The 12,774-nt window shown below is 47.2% G+C and overlaps 2 protein-coding genes across 5 annotated transcripts in view; both read left to right on the top strand.

Moving 5' to 3' along the window:
- Positions 1-7,858, top strand: part of LOC130153148 (deubiquitinase DESI2-like) — a 58,413-nt gene extending 50,555 nt beyond the window's left edge. For all 3 annotated transcript variants that reach the window (XM_056347609.1, XM_056347607.1, XM_056347608.1), the window contains one exon: positions 6,939-7,858. In XM_056347609.1, coding sequence (XP_056203584.1) covers positions 6,939-7,181 — 243 coding nt within the window. In that variant the 3' untranslated portion in view covers positions 7,182-7,858. The remainder of the gene's footprint in view (positions 1-6,938) is intronic.
- A 4,272-nt stretch (positions 7,859-12,130) lies between these two features.
- LOC130153150 (cytochrome c oxidase assembly protein COX16 homolog, mitochondrial) overlaps positions 12,131-12,774 on the top strand; it is a 49,376-nt gene continuing 48,732 nt past the window's right edge. Inside the window, exon 1 of one of the 2 annotated variants that reach the window (XM_056347612.1) lies at positions 12,131-12,295. In XM_056347612.1, the coding sequence (XP_056203587.1) occupies positions 12,170-12,295 (126 nt within the window). In that variant the 5' untranslated portion in view covers positions 12,131-12,169. The remainder of the gene's footprint in view (positions 12,296-12,774) is intronic. The other variant, XM_056347611.1, reaches the window with a different exon arrangement.

The following is a 12,774-nucleotide window of genomic DNA, read 5'->3' as shown; positions in this document are numbered from 1 at the left end:
TGGGTGTTTTGAACCATCTATTTTATTTTATATGCTTTTTGCATCTGTCTTACCAAACCCGTTTTCCTTATCTGTTATAAATAAGCATAATACCTTGGAGTTAAGTTAGTTCATATTATCTGGGGACTTCATCTCTAGTCACACCGTCATGGAGCCCTTGAGTCTTTGTGTGTGCAAATGCCTGAGAACAGATGCCTCCTTTTCACAAATGAACACGGCAAAGAAAATCACTGTCCTTTTCACCACTGCCTGTTGATAAATGAGAAGTGTCAGGAGTGTAAATGAAATAAGTGTGTTGATAGGATTTTAAGACCAGAACCTTTTGCTTAGGAGTCCTGCCAACACTGCCAGACAGAAGGGCTTTCCCTGTTCCTATGAGTTCTTGTATTCTCTCTTCTCATTTTATCTCTATCCACAATAACCTGCTGCTCACTAGGCTTGAGACTGAAACGGAGGATTTTCTTGGTTAGCTATTCAGTAAAAAATAGATGCTCTTGATGTCCACCCCTCTATGTATATGGGTTGGCCTGGTCATGTTCAGCCTGTCCATAACACTTGAAAGAATGACTGTGTTAGGCAACAGCTGTTCTCAGCCACTGGTCTTGAAATGGCACCTGCGAGGAGAAGGCAGTTCTTCACATCATCATGGTAATATGAATGAATTACAGTTGTTCATTCATTTGGTGGGAGATTCATTGTTTTAAATGCCACCAGCAAGCCCAGACTTAATTATACTCTGCATTCCCGAAATGGTCATTTGTTATGACGCCACTTGCTGCCTACATCGTCACCCTGCAGCTGCTGGCTGTACTTATAAGTGCTGGTTACAAGGACCTTCATGCTCAAAGAGGATACTGCTATGCTCCAGTGTTGGTACATAACTAATCAGCGATGCTGCTCAGAATTCAGCCCTGAACGCGGTTCATCAAGATGTCACATTTGCAGCCACCGTGCCTCTCCACTGGTAGCCTGGCCAGTGTGGCTGAAACAGTGCTGAGGTGCTGTAAGCCAGCTGTCTTGTTTGACCCAGAGCTATCTACTCCATTGTCTCTGCTTTTGGCATCTCTCTGCATGCAGACGTGCATAGAGTCAACTCTGTCCTTCCACCACAGCACCACAGAGGTGACTGACATGTCCTAACTAGCATCATAAGGGGCGCAAGACTGTGGGTATTAGTCCCTCCTTTCAGTGCTTTCCTTTTTCCTCACTCCTGCCTAGTCTCAGGCAGATGGTGCAGATGCTTCTGCTTTACATGGGAGAAACACCTGCACTCCTGGAGAGGGCATAGGAGTGTCAACGTCCTGCCTGATGTGGATCAAAAAGAGATAGCATAGGAGAATGGGGGGCATTTTAGACAGTGGCTTAAATTCATTTAAAAGGCTTTTCCCTTCCTCCCTTTGATTCAGGTTGCTACCTCCCAGAACACAGCGTCATTGCTGAGCTCATTCATACTCATCTACAGTTTCTTAGCTGTACGCTTTCCTCTGCAAGACGCAGGCCATGCCAGCTTCTGCTGAATGTGGGCTTCATGCAGCTTCACAGCCCAGTGCCACCTCATCTATTCTGTTGATCCCCACAGGCTAGTTACATTCCCTAGAGTAGAAATTGTTATTTTTACACAGTAACTATACAATAAATGTGTTTCAAGCAATTGATCCTAGCATGCCAACTCTGCCAAAGTAAGACTGTGCTTTCAGGTATGTTGCAAAGGCTGTATGTCCATTGTCTTTGAGGAATGTTGTTTTCAGGATATACACCATGTAGAGCAGCTGATTAGGAGTGCAGAGCTAGAGGTATATTCCTCATTGATGCACTCAAACTCCCTTCGTTCTGCCAGGACTGGACAGTTATACTACCAGTTTAGTTTTTGCAAGGTGGCAAAAAAGATGTCCCTGCGCGTTGAGTTAGTGGTTTATTCCAGATGTGTTTAAGTACTAGGTTCATCACATGGCCATGCTTCCTTTTTCTGTATGGTTTTTGGCTGCCCTAGCACAGCCTGCAAGGTTTGCCTGGGCAGGTGTGCTGGTTTGTATCTAATGGCCTTATTCTGAAATACTGATAAGCATCATCTGTGCTATATTGTCTAGGCCTTGTAGGAGCCAGCTTGTGCAAGCACTGTAAAGATTCCCCTTGGGCTCTAAAGCCTTTGCTCTTAAAGTGCTCTGGGGTGTGTTAGACTCTTCAGGTGCCAATAAAAGCCCTTTGCATTCTCTAAGACACACCAAGGGGAATACTGTACAGTAGCTCAGATGGATACGTGCCCCATGTGGACGCCACTTCATTTTTAGCAAGGCTGCTAAATGGAAGTGGCAGTGGGTGGTTCAGCAGATGTTCAGTGCTGAACTCCCCAAGCCGCAGTTTGAAGACAAGAATTGAAGTAATTAGCCTGTATTGTTTGAGGACTGTAATGTTGCCTCTGCTTATCTTGATTTTCATGGATCAGAGCACTACTCGGTGCCTTTGGGAGGGCTCACTTCAAAAATATTCCCAAGTGCCTGGAGTTACACTTCTGTACGTGGCCTGAATTGCTCCAATTGCATCACCCAGCAGAACCTATTGCATTTGAGAGCTTTCTCTTAGGATCTACAACTAATCAGCCCTTCACTTTGTTTTGAAAGGGGTTCAGCCTGTTAGACTATCTCAAATAATGTCTAGCATACGCCCATAGACCCAAAGCCCTCAGAAAATGCAGCACATGGATGGCATTGTCCTCTAGAAGGCAGGAGACTTAGCTTCTTCCACTGCTGGCTGGCATCTAAACGGGTGCTTCCCATCTGCTAGGCTGTTCCCCTGCCCACAGTAAAGCTTTAGAGGGAAGTGTTAAGGCCTTGCTGAGCCGTGGCACCTAGTTCTTAGGGCAGGGAAGAGTAATGGGGTGCAGTCCTTACTCCCAGGGCAGTCTATACATTTTAATCAGTGACTGTTTAGTACAAAATGACACAGCTTAAGGTGCTCTAAGGATCCTTTTGTATCCCAAATTAGTTGTTTCTTGATGAGTTGAAATCCTGGTGTGGATTTGACAGTTTCCCAGAAATAGCACCCAAACTGTCAGGTCCAATTTCTCCCACCCATTTGGCTTCAGCCACGGATGTCTGAACCGCTGTTTCCACTTGACTCTGCAGATGCCATCTGGGTCATCTGCAGTTCTTACATAGAGCCCCCAGAAGAAGCGGCAGCTGTGGGAGACTTGGCTTTCTATCACCAGGTGCCACTCAGTGGAAGCTGCAAGTACACGCAGCCTTCACTGAAGGCTGCCTGAAATGGGGGACTGGTCCCTCGGTGGGCAGTCAGAAGCTGCGTGCTATCCCAAGCACTGGATTTCCGCCTGGGACTGGGATTGGCTGCCTCTGCGGGCTGAGAGTAACTCGCACCTTCAAGGACCTGACAGTGAGAAGAAGACAAGGAAGCACCACGCTTGGCAATGATAGCCAGACACTGTTCACAGGAGCTTTGCAAAACTTAGGGAGGTCCCACAGGGGCTGAGGTGTTCCAGGCATTGCTGCCAGTAGTCCAGCCTGTCATGTACTCCACAGGGTTTCCCATCACACTTTCCTACCTCAGACAAGCTATAACTGGCCCCTGAGCTTACATCTCAGGCTTGTATCTCACATAGGCTTAGCCCTCCTGTGACTGTTTGAAGTTCCTTCTCCGGTCAGCTACATATAAAAAGGCTCAGCTGCTTTCTTGTCCAGTGCCAAGCTCAGGCTCCACTACAGGTATGTTACCTTTCCTGAAGGGATGGTAGCAGGAAAATTTTGTATGGTGGTGAGAACTAGCAATTTCTGACCCGTAACAGTTTATTATTTATTTACCAACTCTGACCGGACAGGTACGTGACCCATCACAGAGATGTTTACCCCCTTCAAAAGAGAAAACCCCACTCGCTTGGCAAGGAAGAAAAAAAACCTCTGTAAAATCCTAAACTCTAAAAACATCTAAAAAATAATTCTGCTGGTGGAAACAACGGATGGTAATAGGCTTCTGTGAGTTTATTTTTCCAGTGTGTGGTTTTCAGTTGAGAATTGCCCTGAAGAGCTGCAGTAGGTGGATTTTTCTGTGGCTTCATACACAATTGGAAAACACCCACTTTATCTTGCTTGTGCTGTTTTATTTAAACTCGGGTGTCTTAATCCCATTGCAGTCAGGTTTATTTGATGTTTCACCATTAGTTAAGCACTACTGGATGCTCCAGCACAATATGTTTTATGGAAAGGAGTGAAAAACACAGAGAAGGCTGTAGTGTTAGTGGCATTCCCTGCTGTTGCCTTTTTGCTCCTGTTGAAAGTTGTGTTTTGGTGTGGAATAGTAACAAGGCTTCACTGACAAGAGGTGAGGACAAGTGTAACTGAGGAAAGGAAAACCACTTTGACTTCAACATTTTCCTTAAGCTCCAAAAACTGCCCTTTGATGATTGATGGCCTGATGCCCACATATCTCTGTTCTTTTTCTGGTTCTTCCTTGACTTACTGATTCATTCTGGGTGAGAAGCTTCCATAAACAAAAGGCAAACATCTCAGCATTGCTTCCACATTGGGAACTGCTATTTCAGTTGCTAGGGGACCTGCTTAGAAAAGAAAAAAACCAGTATTTCCATCTCAGCCAGTCTTACCTTGTGCTTCTCTGTTGTTTCAGCTGATTTTCCCAAAGAATCACACCCTTTTTTTTTTTCCTATTTTTTTTTTGTTTTCCTATTAATATCTTGGGGAAGTCCTTATTAATACTTACGACCGCTTAAGAACTAAACTGACATGCATGCATACATAGCAAGGACCCTAAACTGAGTTACCTTCTACACTGGCAATATGTTGCCTAAGTTCCCAGAGAGAAAAAAAGACAAGTGCTAAAAAATCTAGAAGCAATTGTGCTGAAGTTTTGGGCTTTGGCTCAGGTTCAATGTTCGAGTAGGACATATTGAATACAATTTTAAAAATTCAGCAGTATTCTTGTGAAAATGGTCAGATATGTCTGGTGCGAAAATCAAATAGATCAGCAAATTTTCTGTGAATGAGTCTTAAACATAGGTGGAGAGGTCATCTGCTCACAGGATCAGGCGATAGCTGTAGCAATGGAAACTAGGGATCTGGGTGGAGATGAATAATTGCTAATAAAGTAACTGTCCCCAGATTAAAATTTTCAAAAATACAGATTCATATAGCCGTATCTGAAGTTAGGTAGAATGCAGCATCAGTAAGAACTGAAATAAAAGTTCTTGGGGGGTGTATTAGGTAAAGAACAGTCTATATTTTTTTTGCAAATTATTTTATTTATTTATTATATATATATTATTTATTATAAAATTATTGCAAATAATTTTAACAGCTAAATGGCTGTGTTCATTCTGATACCCAATGATAATGTCTTCAGTTTCACACGTTGATTTTTAAACAATGCATATCAAAATAAAGTGAGTTCCATGGTCAAATTAGTACAGTCACAGGTTTGCCACCTTCTCCACACCTCACTGGAAACTCCATGCTGTTGGAGCAAGTCAGTCCCCTTATCCTCAAGGTGACTGTTGGAGGGGGGCTTAGATCGTCCTGCCTGGGCTGTACACATGGAGGACCTGCTTGTTCATCAGCCATAACAACTAGAATGCAGCACAGCCCATCCTCTAGCAACTGCTCCATTCGTGCTCCCTGAAAATCTCTTGAAACCTCTAAGCACTGCATTTCCCTTGTCGATGACATACATCTCGCCAAATAACGTCCTTAGTGGATTACAAACACCCTCTTAATTTTTGGAGTAAGTAGTATTAAATTAAGTGTAGTTTTAGCTGGGAAGAGTGTTGGAGGAGAGCAGAGGGATTTAGCATTGGCAGAAGGTACAGCACGGACAACCCTGGAACCACTGATCCACACGAATCGTGTGACTGTGGGGTGCAGTTTCCCCCCTGCCTGTCTTGCTCCATGGGAGACATCTCTGGGAGGCAAGGAGAATTCGGCTGTTATGACTACTGTACCTGCCACAGGCTTCAGGTTCTAGTATCCTGGTGCAGGGCCGCAGAGGCAGTATATTTACAAAAGGCAGGCTCTTGAGGCACCCCACCCGATCAGTTCCACCTGCCTCTTCTGTGTCTGGTAAGGGGAATGGTAAAACATAAAGGGAAATTTCCCTTACGTGGTCAAAGCCAGACACAGCTACTAAAATCTGGCACCTGTATGTATGTGTGGTCAAATGCTACAGAAGAGAAGGTCAGCTGTATGCAGCAAGTTGTTTCATTATGCTGAATGTGGTATGACCTTGGAAAACAGCACCTGTGCTAGCCAGAGTGTAACTCAAATCAGTGCCAGGAGCATCTATGATAAAACACAGGCCTAGTGAGAAGCTAGTATTTTTCTGTTTGTTGCTTTCTTTCCCACATTTAGAAAATACCATATGAGGATAAATTACAGGGTGATGTGCTAGGATAGGAAAAGGACCCCCAGATACTATAGCTTGACTGATCCAGCCGAGGAAGAAAAGTAAGCAGCAAGAATAGCTTCTCAGGCATCTCCATCCACCTAGGCAGGCTCAGCTTCTGGGCTCCTCAAGGTCCAGACAGCAACAGCCTAAATATTTTTCCAAAATTTTTGAGTTACTTGGAAAATGAGTGTCATTGTCTTGGTTAGAAGCACCAGCAGGCCTGTCCTTTTACTCATGGACTGCCTGGAGAACAGTGGCCAGAGCTGTTGAGGACCACGATGCCTTGGTCTCTGTTATGATGCTCACAAGGGCTATGGCTGGCAGGGCTTTCTGTGCATGTCAAGCAGTTGTGTAGTCATTTGCATTTATAGCTATTTCTGACTGCAGAAGATGCTTGCTACATTTCAAACAGCTCTCTTCTGAGCAACAGGGAACTCACTCTGCTGAGGTGATGATGCGGATGGGGATGACATTGCCGCTATGCCTGTGGTTTTTTTTGTACTATTAACCATGCTCCTTTTTGGTTTGCTCCACAGATACTATGTGGGAAAGAGATCCCACGCTGGGTGAACCGCCTGGCCTACTTCAGCTCATGCATCCCCTTCCTCCAGAGCTGCCTCCCCAAGGAGTGGCTGACCCCAGCAGCCCTGCAGAGCCACATCAGCCTCGGCCTCCACAAGGAGGAGCAGGGGGACACAACAGATGAGGAGTCCCCCTCCACCTCCACAGCCCCTTCAGCCTCAGGCACATCACGAACCTGTAGACATACTCGGGTCTAAACTGTGCCCAGTATGCCCTCAAATAACATACCCCTCTCTCTTGTACTATTTCTTTCTCTCACCCTTTCACACACCTTGGTTTCTCTCTTCCTCAATGGACAGCACAGGGGAGGGAAGACCCTTTCTACTAAGGAGGTGAAGCTTCAGTCCCTTTTCTGAGGGCTGCCACTACAGTTGCTTGGCAAAATGACTGTGAACCCCAACGCTGAACTGAGGAGTATAGTGACTGAACTGGACTCTCCTCCCAGGGCCCCCATGCTCCTTGACCCATGGAGAAATGCTGACTCTCTCAGGCTTGAGAGCATGTGTACAGGCAGGGGGGCACCATACTGTGATGTTCCTTCTCTGGAACTGTTTTATCTTTTTATCTCTTCCCCCACCCATGTGAGCCCAGCAGCCTCCTCTCTATTTTGACTGGGTTTGTCACTCCCCTATGACAAATCTCCTGTCCACACCCAGTGAAGGAAGCAGAGCCAGAACTCAACCTTCTCATCTCTTAGACCAGCAACAAGCTCTACTCAGCCCCATCCCTTTTGTAACTATCACATTTTGAACTCAAGTGAAGGATGAATGAAAGGTGCTGCTGTTCTACAACCACTAGTTTTCAGTACTCAAATTTAAGAGCTCGAATTACTGTCCTGCTCTTGAAAACAGTAACAAAGAACATAGAAAATGAATGTGCTACCGTGGCTTTTCTTTGGGGTCAAAAAGAGGATGGGGCTAGTGCTTAGAGGCAGCTACTAAGTAGGTGCAGAGATGACTGTTGACCATATTGGTGCTTTTTGGCACAGACCCCTCTCAGTTCCCCTACTTCTAGGCAATGTTCCTGGTTTGCTTTTTTCCCCCAGATTCCCTGGGGAATCTCTCTCCGAGCTGACATTTGCTGGCTGTCTTTGGGGGAATGGCCCTCCTGAGCACAAGAAGTAGGAGAGAGAATCTGTTGGGAAGGTCGGGATTTCCTTCAGATTTTCCTCCTGCACTCACAGACCTAAAATGTGGCTCCAGAGCCATTCTTCCCCAGCCTATTTTCGAGCCGAGAAGGTGAAAAATCAGTGGTGAATCCAAAGAATGTCAACCTGTTTCCTTCTCCTCCCTTTTTGGAGGTGGAGGGGGAAACTTAGGGCCACATCTGGAAAGCATGGATGACCCTTCCAATGCATGGGCCACCATGGTGCCTTCCATTGTGTGCACTGTTTCAGTGGCACAAAAAATGGGCACAACTGGCTCGCTGGCCTCTCCAAGCTGGCTCTTGACAAAAATGTGGTCCTTGCATGTATTTATGCTCATGCTGACAGCTAATGAGAAAACAGAGGAGGAGGAAAGGAAAAGTAAACCAACTCTTCCACTCTATTACCTCACTAGGAGTTCTAGTCAGAAGATGTAGGAGAGAATCAAAGGGAAAATCCAGGCCCCCTATCTCTCTTGCAACTCCTCTTGGCTACACAAGGGAGGATGAAAAAGGAACAGACACAGTGTTGAGAGGGGTTTGCAATTTTAGAAATGCTGTTCTCAACAGCTACTACCAAGTCAGGACTTCCACCCTCCAACCAGAAAGAACTACAAGCCCTTAAGATGGGTGGTTGTTTCCTTTTATTGGTCGCAATAGCATGCTAAGTCCAACCAGCTGTTTCTTTAGCTCAGGTATACAGAAGTGTGTGCTTTCAGGGCTGAAGGTCTTGACTATGATGTACATCATGTCTGTGCAGACAGCACTTAATGATTTGTTACATGTGCATGCTCCTAGTGGAGCAGGAGGCTTTGGAGAGATCTACTGGATGGAAATATAACTCACAGAATAGCCTCACTCCACCGCCTCCTGAAGTGATGCATGTTTGGGCAACAAAACCTTTATAACATGCCTCTCATTTTCATCCTCTGAACAAATTGCTGCAGGTTCTGCACTGAACTGATGTTCCTTATCAACCTTGGCTACTTAGAGTCAATACTGCATTGTGAGCAATTCTGCAGCTCTCCTGGTATCCTGTCCAGCACCGATCTTGATTACCCTGGCTTGTTCAGGGATGTTTAATAAGATTTCCATCCTATTCTCCATCCCATTGCCCACAAACCATGTTACACAATGTACTGTTGCACTCTATTCCCCTGCAGTCATGGTCATTGCAGCCCAAACCAGCAGTGCAAAACTTCATTTGTCTGAAGTGCCCAGGGTGCCTGCCAATAGCCAGCAGCACATTATGTGCACAGAATTTAAAATCTCTTTTTAGGTCCTTCTCTGGAGGAAAGTGAGAAGAGGCTTTCCCAGAGCTTTTGTCAAGGCCGGGGAAACTGCAGTTGGAAACACCTAGTTCCTAATGTGACAAAAGCCAGCCAGCCATCACCCTTGTGTTTCTGTTCTGCACCTGAGCTCCAGATACACCATGTATACATCTAGAAGAGAACTAGGGCTCCAGAGGCACGTTTCATGTGGAAAACCCTCTCTCAGTATTTGACAAAGTAAAAAATGCTAAACTGGCTGTATGGTAACCTGGACAAGAAAGCTACATTCGGCCTCCTTAGGGACATGCACATGTGCTTGAAGTATTGGGAACAACACTTGGGGCAAGATGTCAATGTCACAAAACCCAGATGTTTGTTTATCTACTTTTATGTTTGTCCATCTGTTTATGACAGTAGGGGTCACATCAAGGAGGCATCAAACCTCTGTTGTAAATCAAAACTGGAATTTATTTAAATCTTCAAAATCTTTTCTCCCCACCCCCCTCTGTTAAGGTGACCAACCAACGAGAAGAACAAAGGGACACTGTGGAAATAAAATATATATTGTTGATAGCTTTACCTCTGTAATTTAACAGCATTTTCAAATATTAAACATGAAGACATTTTAAAAGCCTAATTTACTGTTAATCTCTGGCAAAGCATGTTTGTTTTAGGCACTTTTCTTATCCTTCCAATTATTACAAAATTATTGTTGTTGTTATGCAATTACATCATGTATGTATTTGGTTACACATTTCCTTTCTCTTGCTGTTTCAAAGCATAATACCACAGGAAAATTTTAGATACCGATAGTTATCAATGAAAACAAAAGAGCAGCTTATGAATCTCAACAAGAGCACCCCATGACACAAGCACAAACTCTTAACCCTTGTTCTTGCTGCCAGGACTTTTGGTGCCCTTTTAAAAGCTGAAATGAGAGGGAACCAACTGCACATGGGCACCTGTGGGTCATGTCTCTAGCAGAGACCTCATAGTACTCAGGTGGGTCAGTAAGACTGAAAATAAGGTTAGCGTAATGCTGGAATATTAGTTACAATACAAATGTTCCTAGGGGAAGTTAGGGTGAGAGGAAAGAGGTAAGTAATAACCTCTCTTCTCAGCACATCTGTCTGTATCTGTAATAGCAACTCTCATAATTTCAAGAGATTATTCTTACTGATTTTTTTTTTTTTTTGGTCAGTTGGCTTCTTTTTCCCGAGCTTGTGATTTGAGCCCCGTATCTCTCCAACTCTTAATGAAGTTTTAAAAGGGACAGTTGTGCTTTCAAAGGCCCTGGGTGAGAGTCTGTGCTCTGTGATGAGTTCATCCCAGTCTCGGCACAGTGCAGGGATAGCCACAGACCTGATCTCTCTCTCATTGCTCCCAGCTGAGAGTTTGCATTTCTGGAATTCAGACCGATGTTGCCTTCATGTTACTGAGTTACTCAAGAAGCATCATGTTCCCTGCTACATTTTTTTTTTTTGCTATTCTGCCCTGTTTATTTGCCTCTAGGCTGGAGAGGCTCTCAGAACAAGTTAGTGGCCACTGGATGGCAATAATGTTAGTTTCGTCTTATTTATTCATGTTCGATTTTCTTCTGATTTGAGTTTGTATGTATATGGTGGCTTATTGACACGTTCAGAAAACTTAAGTACCTCCACCAATTCCTTGATGTGATTAATGGAGAAGACCAAAGGAAGTAATCATCAATATTTTGTTTTCAAATAGTTTTAAATTGCTCTGTGAGTGGAGGCAGCAGATGCCCTGTTCCACTTTGTCACCACTGTGCTCTCTCCATCAGGCAATGATTTGGGTTGTGGAAAGGCTGTGCCATGACTCAGGAGGTATTTAAAAGACGAGCTTTCATTCTCCCAGCTCCGCTCTGCTATTGCCACTGGCTACCAGAACATGGCAGAGCCTTTGGCTACAGTGATATGTGAACACATCGCAGCCTGTGCCTGGAGAGTATGTCCTCTGATCTCTAATGTAATCAACAGCAAGAACAAAAGCATAATGTGCAGCAGCCCTAATCCAAAAATGAGAATGTCCCCGTGCCAGGTGCTGTACAAACACCTAACAGAAGTAGTGCGTTGCATAAAAAAGCTTCCAGCTGGAATGATGGGTGGGAAGCTCTCCTTCCACGTGCCATAGATGGCAGATGAAAAACACCGGGCCCGAAATCTCCAAGGGGCTCGGGCCAGCCCAGGTTTGGCAGCCGCGGCGCCAGACCACTGTAAGCCCCCTTTCCCCTCTCAGCACAGACACGCTGTTACCGGCACCCTCGGCCTTCAGGCCCGGCCGCACGCAGGTGCAGGTGGCAGCACGGCTGCAGCCCCGGCCCTTTCACCCCGCACACCGCGGAAGCCACGCAACCCCCAGCAGCGCGGCCACCGCCGGCGCGGCCCCAGCGCGCCCTCCCAGGCGAGGCCATCCGCCGGCCAGCCCGGTGCCCGCCGCCCCGCTCTGTGTGTTCAGGAAACGCCCGTTACTTCAAAGGGCTTTTGACACACGCCCGTAACGGCGGAGCGCCCCGGCCGCGCCAGCTCACGGGGTTATTTCAGCAAGGCAGCAGCTGCCTCTGGAGACGCGGGGCTGAGAGCTCCCCAGGGCCGGCCCCGCAGCGCAGGCGGCGGCTGGCTGAGTGCCGTGCTCCGCGTCGCCACAGCCAACCCCTTCAGCGCAACGCCCGGCGGGCAGCGGCGGACGCGCGCACCACAGCGGAACCCAGTTTCCCCGGGCGCGTTGCCGCGGCGGAGGGGGCCGCTGTGGCGATGGGACCCGCGTCCCGCCGGAAGCGCTGCGGCCGGGCCGGAGGCGGGAGGGCGCCCCCGGGGCCTATGGAGAGGCTGCGGAAGCTGTGCAGGGGCCGCACCATGACCTTCGGGGTCCCTCTGTTGGTGAGCGCCGCGGGGGGGCGGGCACCGGCACCGGCGGGGAGGCGCGGCCTGGGGGCGGGCCGGTGCGGGGCCAGGCCCCGCCGCGGCGGCACCCTGCGGGGGCGAGCAGGCTGCGGGATGCCGCGGTGCCACCGCCTGAGGGACGGGGGCCGGGTCCCCTGAGGGGAAGGCCCGGGGCCTCTGCGCCTGCGGGGGCCGTGCGCTGCGGGGCCGGCACGCCGCGGAGAGGCCTGGTGCTGTCCCCTCCAGGGACAACGGTGGATGACTTTATGCTAGCAGAGTGTGTCAGTCAGTCAGTCAGTCAAGTCAGTTAGTGTCTCTGTGTCCCGCGGCTTCCCGGACCCGCAGGGAAGCGGAGTGTGACCGGGGAGGCGAAGGGGGGCCGTTTGCTGAGGAAAATGCGTATTGGTCTTTTCTCTTTAAAACACTCCTTGTGTGTTTCTCAAACTTTCTTCAGCTTTTCAGTGGATTTTAAAGTG

This window comes from Falco biarmicus, chromosome 7 (assembly GCF_023638135.1).
Source record: "Falco biarmicus isolate bFalBia1 chromosome 7, bFalBia1.pri, whole genome shotgun sequence".
NCBI classification, from domain to species: domain Eukaryota; kingdom Metazoa; phylum Chordata; class Aves; order Falconiformes; family Falconidae; genus Falco; species Falco biarmicus.
Note: the sequence above shows the minus strand (reverse complement) of the source record. Positions and strands in the feature narration are given on the sequence as shown.